This window comes from Phodopus roborovskii, unplaced genomic scaffold (genome assembly GCF_943737965.1).
Source record: "Phodopus roborovskii unplaced genomic scaffold, PHOROB, whole genome shotgun sequence".
Taxonomy (NCBI): Eukaryota; Metazoa; Chordata; class Mammalia; order Rodentia; family Cricetidae; genus Phodopus; species Phodopus roborovskii.
The window spans coordinates 46,329,122-46,347,708 of NW_026126407.1; the positions used below are offsets into that span (position 1 = coordinate 46,329,122).

General features: G+C 49.7%; 1 protein-coding gene across 2 annotated transcripts in view; it reads left to right on the plus strand.

Moving 5' to 3' along the window:
- Ergic1 (endoplasmic reticulum-golgi intermediate compartment 1) overlaps window positions 1-18,587 on the plus strand; it is a 100,421-nt gene that overhangs the window by 60,857 nt on the left and 20,977 nt on the right. For both annotated transcript variants that reach the window (XM_051180999.1, XM_051180998.1), the window contains exons 4-7: window positions 6,393-6,487; window positions 10,908-11,032; window positions 16,147-16,251; window positions 18,358-18,418. In XM_051180999.1, coding sequence (XP_051036956.1) covers window positions 6,393-6,487; window positions 10,908-11,032; window positions 16,147-16,251; window positions 18,358-18,418 — 386 coding nt within the window. The remainder of the gene's footprint in view (window positions 1-6,392; window positions 6,488-10,907; window positions 11,033-16,146; window positions 16,252-18,357; window positions 18,419-18,587) is intronic.

Consider the following 18,587-nt stretch of genomic DNA (forward strand, 5'->3'; position numbering starts at 1 on the left):
TTTTAGAGCCTTGAGTGCATGAAAGCCATGACTTTTTTGGTTAGAGTTACTGATGTTTAGAGCCAAATCCCTCAGTGGGCAAAAGCATGGGCTCATGCAGAACTCACAACCCAAGTTGAATCTACTCAACAGATTTGTCCCCTGACCCCCATGTATGTACCCACACAAACACATCATACACACACACACACACAATAGTGATAACAAATTAAAATTAAATTTAAAACTTATTGAATGGAAGACTCAAGGCTCTCCTATAGAGTTAAGGTATCAAGCTGGAAGAGGCTGCTCAGGAAGTAGGAGCTTGGAGGTTACCTTGAGCTGGGTTGGGCTGGAGAGATGGCTCAGCTGTTAAAGGCTAGGCTCACAACCAAAATATAAGAGCTGGATCCTAAATGTCCTTATACTGGGCCAAAATTGGGGGGACTAGGAGCTTAGCCCCAGGAAGAGTGGAGGGTTCCCTCCTACCCAGCACCCCTGTACTGAGTCTGGATTGTGGCCAGGACTGGTGGAACTAAGATGTCACATTATAGAGTACCCAGGCCTTGTCCTTAGCAGTGGGAGGCTTGAAGGCTCCTGGGCCCAGCGTGACAGATTCATTGTTCAGAAAGGTCACCCCAGAAAAGTGGGTTTGGGGAAGAGAGAACATGAGTGGCAGGCCCTGGTAAGGAGTAGGCAGCTGGCTGTGGACGCCATCCGTTAGGCAATCATTTTCCTTTCACTACAGAAGTCAGGGTTTAAAAGCTAAGGGTCTAGGGCTCACTGGTCAACCTCCCCTCCCGCTCTCACCCTACCTTTTACAGAGGCCTCCCCACTGCATGGAAATTTCCATTTGATCAGATTGTTAGGCATGGAGGCCAGCAACCTTGGGCAAGAATCCGAACTATTCAAGAGCTCTTCTAAAAGCAAATAAAATTGTTTTCCATAGATGTCATCAGACTCACGCCTCAGCCTAGAATCTCAAGGCCTTCGCCTGCATTCCACCTACATCCCCCCCACCAATGCCTCCTAACCCTTTCATCCTCTCCCCTACAAGGCCAAGACTCACCCACCTCCTCCCCATGCATTCAGGCCATGCAGTGCTGTGCTGGTTAGTGTCCCCCACCTGGAATGTGCCCCCACTCCTCCACCAGCACACACCCTTCTTCTTCCCGGGACTCCTGAGAACCTACACCCACACTCTCCTGTGCACCCCCTCCAAGTTTGTGTTCATTCCACAGAACTTTATCAAGAGTCCTCATTTGGGGTGGGGAGGCTCATTCACTACTGCTTACTTCAGTGTGAGAGGAGGAGGTAATGGAGGTTTGTAGAGCAGAAAGCCTTTGGACCTAAGGACCTCCATGTCCCATAGGCCCTGGGGCCCTAGGGCGGCCCATCTGAAGATTATCAGAAAAGACAGTGGCACCTGCATCACCAGTCTCCCCGGGGGATGTCCTGATTTCCAGGGACTCCTCTCCTCTCCAGACAGTGTAACACAGTGGGAAATGCAGGACACTGCCTTGTAGCATCCTTCTCTGCCTCCTGCAGCCTGTGTTCCTTACTGAAGACACGGTAATCCTGTCCAGCACTGGCTTGCTGTGTTACAGAGATGCCACATGCAAAAGCCCACTGTTGTCCCCGGCATGACCTGGGGTTCAGAGCTAGGGCATCTCCCAGCTTTCTTATTTGTGGGGCAGAATACACTAGGCAGGGCTGTGCTACAACTCTTCCATGCGTAATGCGTTTGACCTTCACCACAACACTTTGCAATTGAGATAATTAGTGCCCTTGTTATTTCAGCTCATTAAATGTTCATTGGTATTAACGATAAAGATAATGGCTAGAGGCTGCGCATCCAATCTGTAGTAGGACTATGCTCAACGCTCCTCTTGGTCTCATTGGCCACCTTAGCAGTCTCATTATTGATATATCAGCATCATTGGGGGTCTCTGGGACCCTAGAGAGTGTGATGTTCTCATGTCACCTGTGAACCTCCTCCGTCTACTTTAGATCCACTCCCCCACCCCCACCCAAGCTCCAGATGACTTACATTACCCCACAGTGCATGCTGTGCACATAGTTGTGACACTGTGTTATTTAAGGAACAATGAAAGAAGTCCTGTGTGTCCCATACAGAGTCAGTTTCTGTTTCTGAGATTTTTTTTTTTTTTTTAATCTTCAACTGGTTGACTCCAAGGATAGAACACCTATAAAAATAGAGGATCAACTGTTACGGAAGACCCAGTTTATTTCTAGGGAAACTGAGGCTATTGAAGATAAAGCCCCATTGTCCAAGGTTAGTCAGCCTGGAGGTACTGCAGCCAGGAAGTCATCCTTGGCAGCTTGGGCACTCCTTGGTATTGTTTTCTCTGCCAAGTAGAGCCTGTGGTCAGCCCTGGAGAGAAAATGAGACATGTGCTGTTTCTATCTGTCTGTCTGTCTATCTATTATCTGTATCTATCATCCATCTATCTCCTGGCCTAGGCAGCCTGACCTCCAGTAGCCCTGAGAGCTATTGAGAACCTTGCCTCCTTCCTCCTTCTCTTCCCTTCTCCCACCTCCTTCCCTCATTGGTTTCTTTTTATTAAAGCATATATGACTTCCACCAGATGCACAAGTCTGAAAGTCGAGGTCAGTGAACTCACTCTCCTAGCCATCATCTTAGTTGAGCCATGATAGCTTTCTGCCATCTAGAAGGCTCCTGTGCACACCCTCCTACCACCATTCTTGAGATTTTTATTGTCATAGATTAGTCTCTATTTTAAATTCCACCTGGGACTCCTTAGCTATTCTGATGAGGGCTTGAGAGGTGAAGCACCTGTCCCAGGTACCTCAGCTTCTAAGTGACAGAGGCAGGAGGATAGCTCATAGGCCTTCTCATGTGCTGAGCTGGTTATGGGGTGTCGGGCCAGTAAGAGTCCCTAAACTACAGTGTGCCCACCGAATGTTTCTTTTCTTAGAGGTGAGCTTATTCGTGGCAGCCTGTCAGCCTTTTAAAACCAGCTCAGCCCCAGCCAGTGGAGCCAGTCAGCCTTGGCAGCCCTGCACGGGTGGCTGTGGGTGAGGCTGCACCTGGGGAGGCAGGAAGCTCGCCGGCCTGGAACATTTGCCTTGGACACAGAAGGCAGCCTTGCTGACCTCATCGGTAGGCGGTGTGGTGACTGAGCCATATACATCTTACAGCCAGGGGCAGCAGCCAGCTCTGGCCTTACATAACCACCAGCCCAGATTGCCACAGGCCATGCATTTGTCCTCCCTTCAGGCACTTCAGCCCCTTTGTGCTGTGAGGCTCTTCAGCCCTGGCAGCTGCCCGCTCCAGTTCTTCTGGCTAGGAGACAGGGATCCCTGCCTGGGAGAAGACTCCCTGGGGCAATGAGCTCACCTGAGCCACACCTGGGATTTGCCTGGCTCTGCTGAGGTCATCTCCCAGGATTGCCAGGGAATGACCTCACCCCATAATCCCTGAGCAGTGCGCAAAGGTCCAGGTCTTACCAGGTGGGAAAGGTAAGCGCTCATGGAGGAGTTCTCCAGGCAAGGGAAGTTCTCACCTTCGGCCGTTGTTCAGTTAATCACACAGCAATGTCCTTACTAGACTGATAGTTCTTTGGAATCAAGGCCATGGTAGAAACAGGTGCTGATGAGTCGGGAAGAAAAATTTAGCAGAAAAGGACCCTGCTCTGACTGAATCTCACATGGCCTGTTCGCTCCTTGCCCACTGGTTATGCACAATATTTTCCAGCACTGCCTGGATAAGCCTCCAAGACTCTCCCCACATTCTTGCTCTGTCCTTGACCCTAGATACTGAGGAGAAGAGGAAGCTGGGTACCTTGGAAAACTTGGAGCTTGGGCGCGAGGCTGAGATTCCAGCCCAGTCATTCTGCTGTGTGCTCTTAGGATGGAAGACACCTCCTCTGAACCCTGGTTCCCTGGTTTTAAAATGGGAATGAGGACTTTCCACAGGAGCAGATAGGATGGCATGAATTTCTATAATTGACTTCCTTGATTAGGGGGTACCCCTCTCCCCTTTTGCCCAGCAAAATGAGATGGGTGTTCAGTGTCTGGCTGTGTCCCTGAGCCACAGTTCTTGCTCATTAAGCATTGGCTGTATCACATTCAATGAGATCTTAGTAAAAACAAAAAATCACTTGCTGGGCCTGATTGATCTGTTCTTTCTCAGCAAGATGGCTGCTCACTCACAGGACTCCTTGGGAGTCTGCTTCTAGTACAATCTGACCCAACAGATCTAACTATATGGATTATTTCAAGTGTTTGTTTTATGTATTTTTTAAAAAATAATTTTTATCATTTTAAAGTGTGTGTGTGTGTGTGTGTGTGTGTGTGCACATGTGTGAATATGGGGATTTGCATGTGAGGGCAGGTGCTTATAGAGGTCAGAAGAGGTCACTAGTTCGCCTTGAGCATTGTGAGCTGCCTAACACGGTTGCTAGGAACAAACCTTGGGTCCCTAGAATGCTGTTAACCACTGAGCCACCTCTTCAGTTCCTATTTTATTTTTAATTGACAAAGCGGGTTATAAGGTGACATTTTGATAAATTGCTAAATTATCAGTTCATCTAGTTAGTACATCCATCACCTTAAACATTTATGCCTTTTGTGAGAGAACACTTACAAATATTTTCTTGCCAGGAGGTTGTGGTGCACACCTTTAATCCCAGTACTACAGGGGCAGAGGCAGGCAGGCAGGTCTCTGAGTTCAGGGCCAGCCTGGTCTACAGAGCTTCCAGAGCAGCCAGGGCTACACAGAGAAACCCTGCCTCGAAAGAAGAAAAAAACTAACAAAAAGCCACAACGTGTTATTGCTGTAGTCACCATGCCTGTGCTATACAACAGCAGTTCTCCAGTCATCTGTAACTTCCTATTTATTGACCAGCATCCCTGGTCCCTATCCATGAGGGCTTCGCATAGCTTAGCCCACCTTCTCCCACACTTCTCAGTCTAACAGCCTTTGAGGCCAGGCCTAGAGTTGGGGTTTCCCTTCCCCATGGGGAGTTATCTGGGCAGCTAGTCTGTCCCCTCCTCAATGCTTCTGCTACATGCTCATGGGCCCCTGGCTTAGTGAGGAAGGAAGGAACTGGAAGCATCCGTTTGCATGCCTCCCCTGGCCCATCTCCATGTGTGTCCATCAGCACATCCTTGCCTGCTCCCAGCATCCATGGTTTCTGGACCATTGTGGTCACCTACTACATTGTGGGTACGTGGTGGCTCCTCTAGGCCTTGAGCCTGCACAAGCCTGACCACATGGCTATGCTCAGTGTCAAGTCGGCTGCTCGAGCTGTCACAGCACCACACCTGGACCTTCACACTGCATCTGCCATGACCCTCTTTCAGTCCCTCTGTCAGCCCAGTCCCTCTCTGCTTGGGGCCTTGGCACATGCTGTAGGGGACTCTCCCCCTGCTGAGACCATGCCTTGTCATCATCTCTGAGGCCTACAGGTCTCCTTGTGGCACTTATCTATGAGGTGAGCCAGGGCTGATTCTGCCTGTGAGCCTGATGAATGCGGAGACTATGTGTCTTGACATTTCTGGAACCTGACAGGCAGGAGATGCCCCCCCAAACTGTTGAATCTGTTGAATAAATGTGTGTTGTTGCTGTCCCTGGCAGCAAGGTGGTGTGGCTGTCTGGGGCCACCTACCCTATAACTCTGGCAATGGAATAATGATCTCATCATTCACCCCTGCAGTCTATGGTTGTGTCACTCTACATGCCACAGAGAACATGCCAGATGTGGTCACATGAAGGCTCTTGAGATGGGAACAACTAGGTTAGCCAGCCAGGCCAGCCTGCATGAGGGTGGGAGCGGTGGAGAGGAGAGGATGTGCTATGCAAGTATGAGGTAAGCTTTGCTTAAGCCTTTAGCTTTGTGACACTTGATAACAGCAGCCCTCGGAATCCAGTACAGCAGTCTGGTCCTGTGGGAGACCTGGACTTCATCCCTGGAACTTTATAAGGAGGGCTCCCAAAGAGTAGGCAGTAGGCACTGTGTACCTATTGGTGCCAGGCCCTAGGCCATAGTGACACTCTGTTTCTCACTTTATGGTTCAGCCACCCCATCAGAAATAGGCAGTGTTGTTCCTCAATAGATGTGTTATTGGGGGGATGGTAGAAAGTGCTAGAGCCAGAACCTGAACTTGAATCTGGCCAAATGTTCTTACTGGACCCCTCCTTCTTCCTAAGTAACTGCTGTCTTTTCTGGTAAAGCTGTGTTGGAGGGTGGTTTGAGCCTGGAGCCCTGCCTCCTGGGACCTTGACATGTGCATACTGTTGTACCCACATGGGTATCTGGGTCATTGAGCACTAGCCACCAAGTGAGGTGGCTCCTGGCTGTCCATCCCCTGTGGGCAGGATCAGTGTTTCCATCTCAGTACGGGTTCTGTACTTGTCTGTCCCTCAGGGTGAATGAGCTCTACGTCGATGACCCAGACAAGGACAGCGGAGGCAAAATTGACGTCAGTCTCAACATCAGTTTACCCAATTTGCACTGTGAATGTGAGTATTCCAAATAGCCTTCTGTTTCAGCCAGCTGCCCTGTGGGTGATCTGTGTGCAGACGTGGTGAGCCATCTGGGATGAGCTAAATGCATGCCACCAGCTGAAAATCACATGTGGCCTATGACAGCCCCCACCTATTTTTTAAAGGAATATAATTAAGCACGTACCTGGAGGTTTTCTGGAATCAGAGACATCTCATATACCTCTGTAGAGGGACTACATTGGTGCAGGTGGCACAGGGTGGTGGAGTCTTTCTGGTTTATTAAGCCTAAAATCCTTGAGTAAGTGGTTTGTGGAGAGAGGAAACCATAAAGGAGAGAGGGATGGGACCAGACCAGGCAAAAGGATGAGCCCAGATATGTGTGCCGGCTGAGGTGTGGTTTGAGACTGGCACCCAGCATGCCCTGAAGTGGGGCAACACCATAAATCTGCCTCAGCTGTTAGCAGTGTTATTATCCCTGTCAGTGGCTGAGGGCCACAGGACAGTTCCTGTGGGAGTCACATGACCTCTCAAGCAGTTAAAGTGAGAAGCCAGTGAACCCCAAGCCCTGGCCTACGCAGCCCACAGCTACAGAAGCCCATGGGACACTGTCAGTGAGACGCTCCCTGGCATCTTTCTAACTTTAGATCTCCTGTGTTTGCTGTTTTAATCGAGACAATTATTTCTATAAAACCAGTGGAAGTCTGATTTGGAGGCAGGACCCACCTCCTTTTCCGGATAAACCTTGGTCATCTTAGTTTCCCTTTAGTACCAGGGGTTCCCATGAGATGGTACCTTGCTGTACTGGTGGGTTATCTTGTCTGCATTGATGGTTCTAGCCATCCCTCAGCCTCACCAGGTCCATAGCCCAAGCCTCTTCCCACCCCTCCCTTCCGATCACAGGACATGGCTCAGGAGCACAGCCCGCAAGGACAGAACATTGGGTGGGCCCAGACAGAGACAGGGAGACATTCAGCTCTGTTCCTGCTTTTGGTGAGAGTGACATCACAGCTTGGAGCCCACATTGGGCCCAGGGCCAGGGAACCTGTTGAAATAGGTCACTTTTATTTATTTTTATGTTTTCATTTTCTCTCTTCTTCTTCTTAGGAAAATAACTTATCTGGCAGCCTCTCCTTCAGGAGCTGGCTGTCTGTATCTGTGAAGCAAGGAAATTCTTAGTCAGGCCAGAGGACTAGACCAGCAGAACAAGGGCTGGGAGGGATGTGGCTCTAGGCTCTGTCCCAGGGGCAGACAGTGTGACTTCGGACAGGACAGGTGACCCTGGCTGCTGGCTGTGCCAGTCTTTGTGCTCCGCTCCCCAGGGGTTCTGCCAGCTCTGCTGGTCTATGACTTAAACCCACCAGAGCCCAGCACAATGGCTTTTCTTTCAAAGACCTTCAGGGCAGGGTGTAGCTCAGTGGTGTGCCCAGCATGCTAGGGACCCTGGGTTCCGGTACCACTCACACACACAAAAAGACTTTGTTATACACAAAAATGCACATTCATCTGGACAACCCAGAGAAGCAGAGGAAATAATCCATAATTCCACCACCCAATGACGGGGTCTGTGGACATTCTGACATCACTATGTCCCATTGGCTTCCTTCCTGTGCATTTCTGAATGTGGCTGAGGTCATACTACAGGTATCATCTTTCAAAAACAAAATAATATTCTTAGCCTGGGGCCAAGGGGGTAGAGCACTTGCCTGGCATGTTAAGGCCCTGGGTTCCATTCCTAGCACTGTAAATGTACATGGCTGTGACATTGCTGCTTATTATACAGCTAATACAAGAATTATTTCCAAGACACACCTTCAAAATATAGAACTGTATGTAGCTCAGTAGTAGAGTGCATACTTAGAATTTTGGTACAGGGGGAAATATAGATGTATTTTTTAAACCACAAAAGTACCCCTTTTGTGTTCCTTTTTGTTGTCCCAGTATGTCATTGTCCCCTAAGCAGCCTGTGGTGACAGTGGAGGCCTGTTTTCCCTCAGTGTGTATATCTATACACATAGTCACTCTATGTGTGCAGTTTCACACCCATAGATTCAACAGCCACAGATGAAAGCATTCAGAGAAAAAATGCATTGCATTTGACCTGAAAATGGGCAGACTTTCTTCCTATCATTATTTCCTAGACAATATAGCTAGCACAGGGATCACTGTGTTATCATGCGTTAGTGTAAAATGTCAGAGATCACCAACATAGAAAGAGAAAGAAGTGCAGGGGCCTGGTGTTGCACATCTCAGTCTGTGATTGGCTGGTGCATTGTCCTGTGGTGTGATGAGAACATGGGATAGGTAGATCTGTTCCCCTCAAACTAAAGATGCAAAAGAGAGAGGGCAAAGTGCAGTGATTTCACTGTCCCCTTCAGGCCTAGTAACAGTAAGGGCGTCCTGCTAGGCACCACTCTTAAAGATTTGCCACCTCCTGAAAGCACTGGAATCTGTGGTCCAAGCCTCTATCACACAGGCCTTTGTAAGGAACTGGTCCAAAGGATGGCAGCTACTTACAAGGCATTTGTACTGGGCTTCGTGAGTAACATAGAGGATGCCAGGTCTGGAATGCAAATACCCCTCCATTTTATAGGGGAGACTTAAGCATCCTTGGGTTTGCTTTCTGTGTTCTTCTTGGATAGCTATAACTCTACATGTTGTAGAGCTTTTGTGAAGTCTACACACACATACACAACTTGTTTTAAGTTACTTACACTACTAATGAAATAATAACCAGCTGTTTTCCCACCAAGGCCTGTTCTGAACAACTGCCTGCCTGGGGATAAGCTCAAAGCAAGACACTCTGACTCCTGTGCAAGCTTTGTTGCTTCTCAGTCGTGAGCCCTTTGTGCCTCAGTTTCCCCTGATGTTGGCTGGATAGTTACAATGTCATCTTCCCCACAGGGAGTGTTCAGGTCCTGTGTTCTTACATAAACTCTTTAGTGATGTGTTTAGCACATAACAAGTGCTGTTGTGAGCCTGCTGGTCTCCACAGCAAACCTTTGATAACTGAGTCATGGGAAGGTTAGGTAGCCTGCCTTCCAGGGACCCAGTGCCAGCCTCTCCATGCATGCCAGTTAGTACATTCTCTACCCGCTTCTTCGAATCACAGACAAGGTCCAATCCACCAGCCACCATCATTTTGACAGGCACTTGGGTGGCTTCTAATTGTCACAGTTTCCATCAAGGCTGACTGGAGTGGCCTTTTGCACATGTCCGAGCATGAGTGTCTGTGCAAGCTGGCTTCGGGTGGAACTATTGAATCAGGCAGGGATTGCTTGCGTTTCTTTAGCTTTCTCATTACAGACCAGTGGCATCATCTGTGATGGCCATGTCAGGTGACTTCCACATTGGCTGGCACCTACTTCCCCTATACCCACTGAGGAACTTGACTGTTCCCATCTTCCCTCTATGCCTGGTTGTCTTAAAAATAGCTTACTTAAAAAGATCTATTCTTTCTCTGTGTCAAGCTTCCTCTGGTGTGCTTGCCAAGAGCTTGCTACATTTCCAAGGTGGACAAGAGCCTCTCCCTGCACATACTGGGACCACGTCAGGGAACACAGTAGAGCAGCCTGCTCATTGTTACAGTGCAGAAGCTGAACCACAGTGAGGCTATACAGAATGATGTTGAAGTCAGGACTGCCACTGGGGACCACAGATCTCCCATGTGTGGACTGAAGAACCTCATCAAAGGGCCCATGCTCCTGGGGGCTGCAGCTTGGCTCTTCCATTATGCCATTCTGGTGCTTAGGCAGGCACATGGGACTTGGTACTGAGTAAAGGAAGGTGTGAATGAGAGAGAGATAAAGAACAAATGAATGCCTGAACCTGTTCACCCAGTGACTCCAGAGTATGAGGTGTGGCAAGTGCTGGCCCTGGATAAGCACTTGTCATATGCTACCAGTCGGACCCTGTGCTGAGTTCCAAACCTACTAACTCTGTGACCCACACACCCTTCCACTGAAAGTTCAAATGTATCACCTCATATTTCAGAAAGGTAAACTGAGGCACTGAGATTGATGAGTACCTGAGTCATGTCACGTTGGTGAAAGAACACAGTGAGGATCCAGGTGGCAGATCAAGTGGCACACCCTTGTGGTCCCTCTTACTCCACATCCTTTTGCCTTGCATGTAGTCACCCGGGACCCTGTGTCCTCGTCTGCTCTAGCTCCTGCTTCCTCCTAGCTCTTCCTCCATCCTCACTAGCTTCAGGCAGTGGTAGGGGTGCTTGACTTTGTGGTGGATGATGAGGGGGGACTGTTTAGGACACTGCTCCCTCTGAGCCAAGCAGACACTTTCTCCTCTGCTGGCTGACTTATTGTGTAGCCGTGGGTTACCTGGGCATTGTGTTCATGGAGGGCTAAGTCGGGCTTCTGCAGAAGTGGGCTGGTCCCCACTCTGTGTGTGTATGTGTGACTGCTCTCTTTGTCCCCCACAGTGGTCGGGCTTGACATCCAAGATGAGATGGGCAGGCATGAAGTGGGCCACATTGACAACTCCATGAAGATCCCACTGAACAATGGAGCAGGCTGCCGCTTCGAAGGCCAATTCAGCATCAACAAAGTATGGAGACACTGCCTGGGCCCTTTTTCTGCTCCCTACCTACTTGACCTCAACAGAACCCATAGCAGGCTGAGAATTAGCACATGACTGCCTGGTAATTCTCTCTGAAACTGGGTAGACTTTGGACTCCCTGGGACTTCAGGCCCCTGATGTGGGTTGCACCTTGCTGGAATGGAGGACACTGAGGGAGGTGAGAAGACTTGGCTTCAAGTCCCAGCTCCTCCTCCTCTCCAAGCAAATGGTGGCCCACCTGAGGTTACAGCCGTGATGGTAAATAATGCCACAGTGGCTATCACCTATGTCACTAAGCTCATGTTGGATAAATGAGTGAACAGTCACCGTTCATCCTAGGTTTGAAATGTGTACCTTGTGTCAGAGATAGGCATAGGCTCTGGCAACACAGTGAACAGACCAGTGAGGTTCGGAGGTATGTGGCGATGGCCAGGACATATCCATCCCTGCCTTATATCTGCTGGTCAGCCCAGTAGATAGTCCCCTCTGTGGGCTACCTGGGAATGGGAGAAGGCTGAGAGCTGAAGTGGAAGAGGACAGAGTCAATAGGACTTAGCTGTGAATTGGGGGTGGCATGTACAGCACCCACAGACCCAAACAACCTGCTGAGTGCCTGCTTCCACAGCAGTTTTGCAGCTGAGGAAGCTTGGAAAAGAGAGGTTCCATAGGAAGGGCTGGGAATCAGTCTTTCAATTCTGGTATGTTTGATTCCCAGCAGGTATCTCCAGGGAAATGTTAAGCTGGAATTTGGAGATGTGTGTCTGAGGTTGAAGGAGAGAGTTTTGGGCAACAGGCCTTCCCTTCCCGTACGAATCAACAATGTACAATGATGTGGGAAGTCATAGATTTAGGTTGAGAACACTCTGAATCTGCACCCCTAGCATCATTGCCTTGGGAGTATGAGGGATGCAGAACCATACTTTACCTCCAGCCCCCCTGAAGCCCAAGACTCCTGACACCAAACACTTAAGAATCCCAAGGTCTTCCATGCAAAGGGTATAAAGCCTTGTTATAAACCTAGGGTCCACTAAAACCTGAAAGAGTACAGATTTATCTGCAGATAGCCCAAAGAATATAGATTGTTTCATCTGTCTTTTTACTAAGCTAAGTTAGCATTTCCTACAGCAGTTAATACAATCCAAAAACCCAAGTCAGTGTTAGTTATACCTGTGACTTTGTTACCCAAAGCTGCTGCTATTCACACTCCCATTACAGTTGTGAAGAATTTCAAGATACTGTACACACATTGCTACTTTGTGAATGACAGCAGCCAACATACAGGTAAAGCCTTGAAAAAAAATTGCATCACTTTGATAATATAGTTAGATAGATAATAAAGCAAGTGCTGTGGTGGGGAATGGGTGATCTCCCTGTGGTGGGGCTGTTAGGGTGCCTGTGGTGACAGTGTGACAGTGGAAGATTACCAGGCACATGTGCATACGTCCTCCCTTCCCAGTTGTGAGATGTGGTCACTGCATTTAAATATGCACACTCCTGATGACTCATGTGTCACACCACCTACCTGGTCTTCTGCTCCTTTAGGTGGGCTATGTTGTGGATCCCAGATGGCCTTGGATGAAGCAGAACTTGCCCTTTCAAGTCAGACCAACCAATGTGTATTTAAAAAGCCTGACTCTGGTGTCCTGGCTAAGGACACCAAACTCTGTAAGGGAGAGAGGGATGGCTATGTTAATATCTACCTCATAGCAACCAAATCAAACATATAAAGTGCTTCATGATGTGATGACTGGGCAGGCATGGGTCTTCTTCCCTCTCCTGCCTTGTAACTCACCTGTAGGCTATTGTCCTGCCCTTGTCAGCCTGTGCTTGACATCACTTTGGCATAAGTGCATTTGCACACTGCACATGGACAGCAAACATGCAAGGAACTGGGCCTCTCTGAGCCAGAGGAGGACATGGTAGCCTGTGAAAGAGCTAACTAGCCCTTGTTCTATGACCACCGTCCAATGGATTCTTACTGGCCTTTAACCAGAGCATAGGAATTCAGTAGCATTTAAGGGACCTCTGCTAGGTCTAAACTCAGGCACTCTGGCCACTGGCCCTGAGTCCTGTATGTGGCTACTGCTTTTAACATATTGTACATGCTATGACCAGAGTGGCCATGTTCTTCAGGCACAGCTTGGCCCACTATCCATCCAGCCCTTTGGCGAATGTAGAGACTCCTGACCACACCCACTCTCCGTTTCTGGGGCCTTGTGTCTCTGGAGCTGTCATTAAGACAGCCAGTGTGAGCCCAGCAGTGATGGTGCACACCTTTAAATTAATCCCAGCACTTAGGAGGCAGAGGCAGGTGGATCTCTTGAGTTCAAGGCCAGCCTGGTCTACAGAACAAGTTCCAGGACAACCAGGAACTATATTTCAGGGCTATGCAGAGAAACCCCGTCTGGAAGCCTCCCCCTCCCAAAAAATAAAATAAATTAAAAAGTAGCCAGTGTGACAGCCTGCTATGAGGACAAAAAGAGCAGCTGTCCCTCCATGATCTCTCATCATTAGACATAGACTTGACCCCTTTATAGCACTTTTATAGACATGGCCCTTTGTCACCCATCAGGAAGCTGACCAACAGTGAGATGCCGGTTTACCTGCAGGTGCCCTGGCAGCCCCCAGCAGCTCAGACTGAATCTGCCCGGTAGCCCTGCTAATCATGGCTGCCCCTGGAAGGAAGGCAGAGGGAAGGGGGGGAGGGCCCAACTCCAGCTATGTATTTTTAAAATCCATCTGAGACACTGACGTAGGTGCCTAAGTCACAGGTTCTAAAAGCATCATCTTCTGTTTCTTCAGCTCAGCGTGTGCTTGTGTGACTCAGACCCCTGTGATGGATTTGGTGTGTCGTGGAGTGGGTTACTGAGTCACAGCCTCGAAGGGCTGGCAGCGGGTGGCAGATAACGCGGGAGCCAGTTTTCTCTACTCTCTTAACTTTGGGGACAGAGACCCCAAACCCAAGGCTGTCAGGAAACCTGATGGGACACTGTCAGTCTCAGGAATTCTGAGAGCATCATGTAAATGGCTTTTTTTTTTTTCTCTTTCCTGGTGCTGGAATGGATCCCAAGGCCTTGTGTATATGAGGCAAGGTGCTCTTCCTGAGGTAGATACCTAACTACATCTCTATGGAGCTAAACCCAGCCCTGGGCAGGTTTTGTAATAGAAATAAATGCAGGTATTACTTATACTGTGAAAGGAAGCATGAAAGTGTTTTCAAAAGCAGTGGCTTTTCCTCGAAACCTGATGCCTGCTCTTCCAGGACCCCTACTCTGTGAATACTAAAGTGTGTTCATTCCATGTGCCTGTGTGCTTCTGTCATTCTCAAACCTCTGTGGTCATCATCCCCATTTTCTGATGGGAAAACACGCACACAGGGACAACTGGGCATGAGCTCAAGTGCCACTTGTGTTGGGTCCCTGAGGCAGGCCATGCTCTGTTCATTCTAGAGAACTTCCTGAGCTGTCGTTTCTGTACCCCCTGGGCTGCCCTCTTTAGCTATGGCTCATAGGAGTTTGAGCTTCGGCTGCTATTGAAGACAGGCTGTCCAGCTGGAGTCCTGCGGCCCAGGGCCTGAAACAGGGAACTGTCCCATACCAGGCTGTAGCCATGTTCCTCCCTCCATAGCAGCTGGACTGAGAAAGACCCTGGGTTTTCAGTGTGGCAGTTGGGATTTTAGCTAAATGGCCTCACCTCCCTGCTTTTGCTGCCTGCAACTCTACTCTTCTTTGACCCCATTCTGTTCTAGGGTTTCCTATCTCTCGGGCATACCTCTTGCTTGTGCTATCTCTGTGCTAAGGCCTCAGGAAGAAACCTGAGAAAATTCAGGCTTTATGGCCTCTGCACAAGGGAGTTCTTCCCCATCCAAAGCCCTCCCCAAACGTACCCAAAACAGAGCTGAGGGCCCTCCTCAGCCTGAGCATGGGGCTGAGAGAGATGGGGAAAGCTTGATGGACAAGCATTCCAGGAATGAGTGGCCAGCACAAAGGCCCCAAGATGGGGCTGTGCAGAACACTATTCCCAGTGCCAGTGCACCCCCCAGGGAGGTAACAGTGGTGCTGATGATGCCTACAGAGTAGGACTGTGTGACCAGTGGCCAGAATGTATCTCAGAAGCCTGCAGGCTCTACAGGGTTTTTTCACTGCCATAGTGAAATACTGAGGCAATAATGGATAAAGAAAAGCTATCTGTTTAGCCCTAGAGGCTGAAAGTTCAGGATCAGGTGCCCATCAGTTGGCCTCTTGGAGAACATCACAATGGTAGACACGTGACAGAAAGCATCCTAAAGGAAGGATGCCATGGTGGGACAGGAAGCCAGAAACAGGACAGGGCAGGTTTGCTCTTTCAAAAACCAGCCTAGCCCCAAGAGAACCACATTAATCCCTTCTGAGATCAGTGTCCTTTAGCCGCCTAAGGATCACCACCCCCAACTAGGCCCCCATCATAAGAGGTCCTGTCTCTGTGCTCATGGCCACAGTGAGGCCACACCCCCAGCACATGAACTCTTGTGTAACAAACCACCTTAAAAGAGCAGGCTAACTGTTAGAAGCCTTGGAGGGTTTAGGGCTGAGGTGTGGGATGATCAAAAGCAGGCTTTAACACACTTGCTCTCACAGCCCTGGGGAAGGGTCTGTGTTGGGGAGAGGCTAGGGTGAGCAGACCCTGGGAACCCAGGACAGAAGCTACTCAGATCTTCTGCTGGGATCTGTGGAGGGAAGATGAATGCCGGCAAGGACACCAGAGTCAGTCTCTTGGGATTCCCTGTCTATGATGATGAGGCCAACTTGAGTATATGTGCACTTGGTTTAGTGTTTGAGGAAGTCATTTGCTGGTTCAGAGGGCACCCCACCTCTATTGAGCTATCAGTCTCGAATGCTGTCGATTTGAGTCAGGCTGTGTCTGATGCCCACCTGGATGCACTCTTGCCCTGGGTTATCCCTGATCTCTCTTCCAGTAGCTTCTGTGAGCATACCAGTTTTCTTCAAAGTCATGCTACAAGCCAGAGTTCCAGTCCCATTGTATGTCTGTGGGTCACACAGCCTTTGCAGTCAACCCCCTTGGACAGCCACACAGGTACATGAAACCTGCCTTTCTTTCTCTAGGTCCCCGGCAACTTCCATGTGTCCACACACAGTGCCACAGCCCAGCCTCAAAACCCGGACATGACACATATCATTCACAAGCTCTCCTTTGGGGATACACTACAGGTGAGCAGGGGGCACAGGGTGGCATGGCTGTGAGCTAGTGTATTGGGGCTCCTCCCTAAGGGTCACCCACATGAGGTTGTTTCACTGGGCTCCTCTTTGTCATGTCTTCTGAGGATGTGGCTACGGTGTCCCCAACCACACATCAGACTCAGATGCTCGGGCTGGGAACTGGGGCTAGGAGGGAGGTGGACTCCAGAGTTAGGCTCACTCCCCTCATAGCTTTCACAGCCTGGTTTTTGTTGCTATCGCTGAGCAGCTGAGTGTTTAAAGAAGTCTGTTTAGCTTACAGCTCTGGAGTCTCAGAAATCAAAAACACACTACCAGCATGCTACTATGGAGAGGGCCTCCGTCTTGTTATATCCGAACATGGCCAGGCCCATGATGGACAGTGCCACAAGGCCCAGGGAAGGGATTATTAGACATGTTACCCTCTCTCAGAAGGCCCATTCTACGCCATACCCAAACCTTCATCTTTATATTAACACACTCTCAAGCTGACTGACTTTCAGAAAAATTAATCAGCATGTATCTGTGACCCCAGAATGACACATATAGACATGAAATGCCAAAGGCCTGAGTCACCCAAGAGGACTCCTCTCAGTTGGCTTGAAAGCCCAAAGGAATCTGTCTGGAGGGGAGCAGGGACCTGGGCTTGTGTGGGGAAGGGCTATGCTAGGTCGGTGAAGAGAGGCCACTGCCACACCAAACGTACATCTTTCATGAGGAAGAAGGGTCCATGAAGCAAGACTGTAGGCAAAGAGGTGAGGGAAGGGACACACCCTGGACAAGGAGGACAAGGACCCAGGCTAGAGCAGGGAGCAGGGAGAAGACAAGAGGGCAGGTTGGGGCCGCGTGTAGACACAAAGCCCAAGGACTACAGCTTCCCTCTGCTCCACAGGGATTGGAGATTTTCTTAGCTAAGAGCCAATCCATGTCCATCTGTTCGCCCGGAAAAACATTTGTCCACCACCTACTGTGTGCCAGGTCTTGCACATATTGATCAGGCGGAGGATGGTCCCTGCTGGTATGACTCTTCCAGCCTGGAGGACACACCACGACTCCTCCATCCTCGGGGATCAGGAACCAGGTCTTCACACTTGTGTTCCCAGGGCAGCATACAGGCAGGCACACTCCCCTTTTCTGCCCTACCCTGCCCTGGCCGTGTGCAGGTTGTACTTCTATTGATTGTCAACAAGCATCAGCCTCATGGGGTCAGCCTGGGGGCCAAGTCACCCATCTGATGCTCCTAATGCATTCTCCACAGGAGCCTGTCCTACCTACTGCCCTGCTCTCCGCTCCTTCCCTCTTCCCTGGGCTCCCACAGGCCTCTGTTTGGCCCAGTCTCCAGGCTCAGACCTTTGCAAGGTCTGCTTGCTTGGCACAATTTGGGCCTTCCTCTAGGTCAGTGCCAGTGACCTTTCCTCCCAGAAGCCTTCATTAACCAGACCTGGTTGTGTGTCCCACATACCAGGCACACCTGTTCTGCTGTAGACACTCCCTGCAGCCAGCCTGGCTTCATCTTTGAAGGAGAGGTGGGATGTGGTTCTTCACCCACTTCTCCAACAGCCACTGCCATGTGGGGGTGTCTCTTCAGAACTCTTGTATGTCACCTACGCTTACACAGTGGGAGGCCACAAGTCTGCATCCCTAAACTGGCTCTTCTCAGGACCATTCAGAGGGCTAGGAGGGTCATGGAAGGAGTGTGACACAGATGAACCTTTTTCTGGGTTTTCTCTGAAGATTCTTAGGGACACAGACTGAGCTCACTTTGACTCAGTCACCAATTCAGATGTTTGACAGGTTGGTGTGCTGTTTCAAACCTTGCTTTGCTAGTCTGTAGAGTGGGCTAAGGCGTCTATCTTTAAGGGTTGATAAATGAGATGACACTAAGTGGCCAGGACAGAGTGGATGCTTAAAATGACAAGCATGCTCCTGCCTCCTGTGTACCCAGCCTACACCATCTCTTGTTCCCCAGACCTTTGTATGAGCCAGTCCCTGCGAGATTGCTCTTCATGACCAGATGGTCCCTGGCCAGCCCCCACCATCAAGGCTAGGCTTGGTAGTAGCAGCCTCCTAGGGACCATCTCTCACTGTGCTTCTCTGCAGGTCCAGAATGTTCATGGAGCTTTCAACGCACTGGGTGGAGCAGACAGACTCACCTCTAATCGTGAGTATCCTAGCATAGAGCAATCCTCTCCCCCAGAGTCCCCTCACAGTAGGTGGCATGGGAACACAGCAGCCAGACGGGCAGAAGGGTTAATCAGGTACTTGCTACAAGCCAAGGTCATGTCCTCGAACTGCTCCTTTCCCACAGCCTTCCTGACCTACAGAAAAGG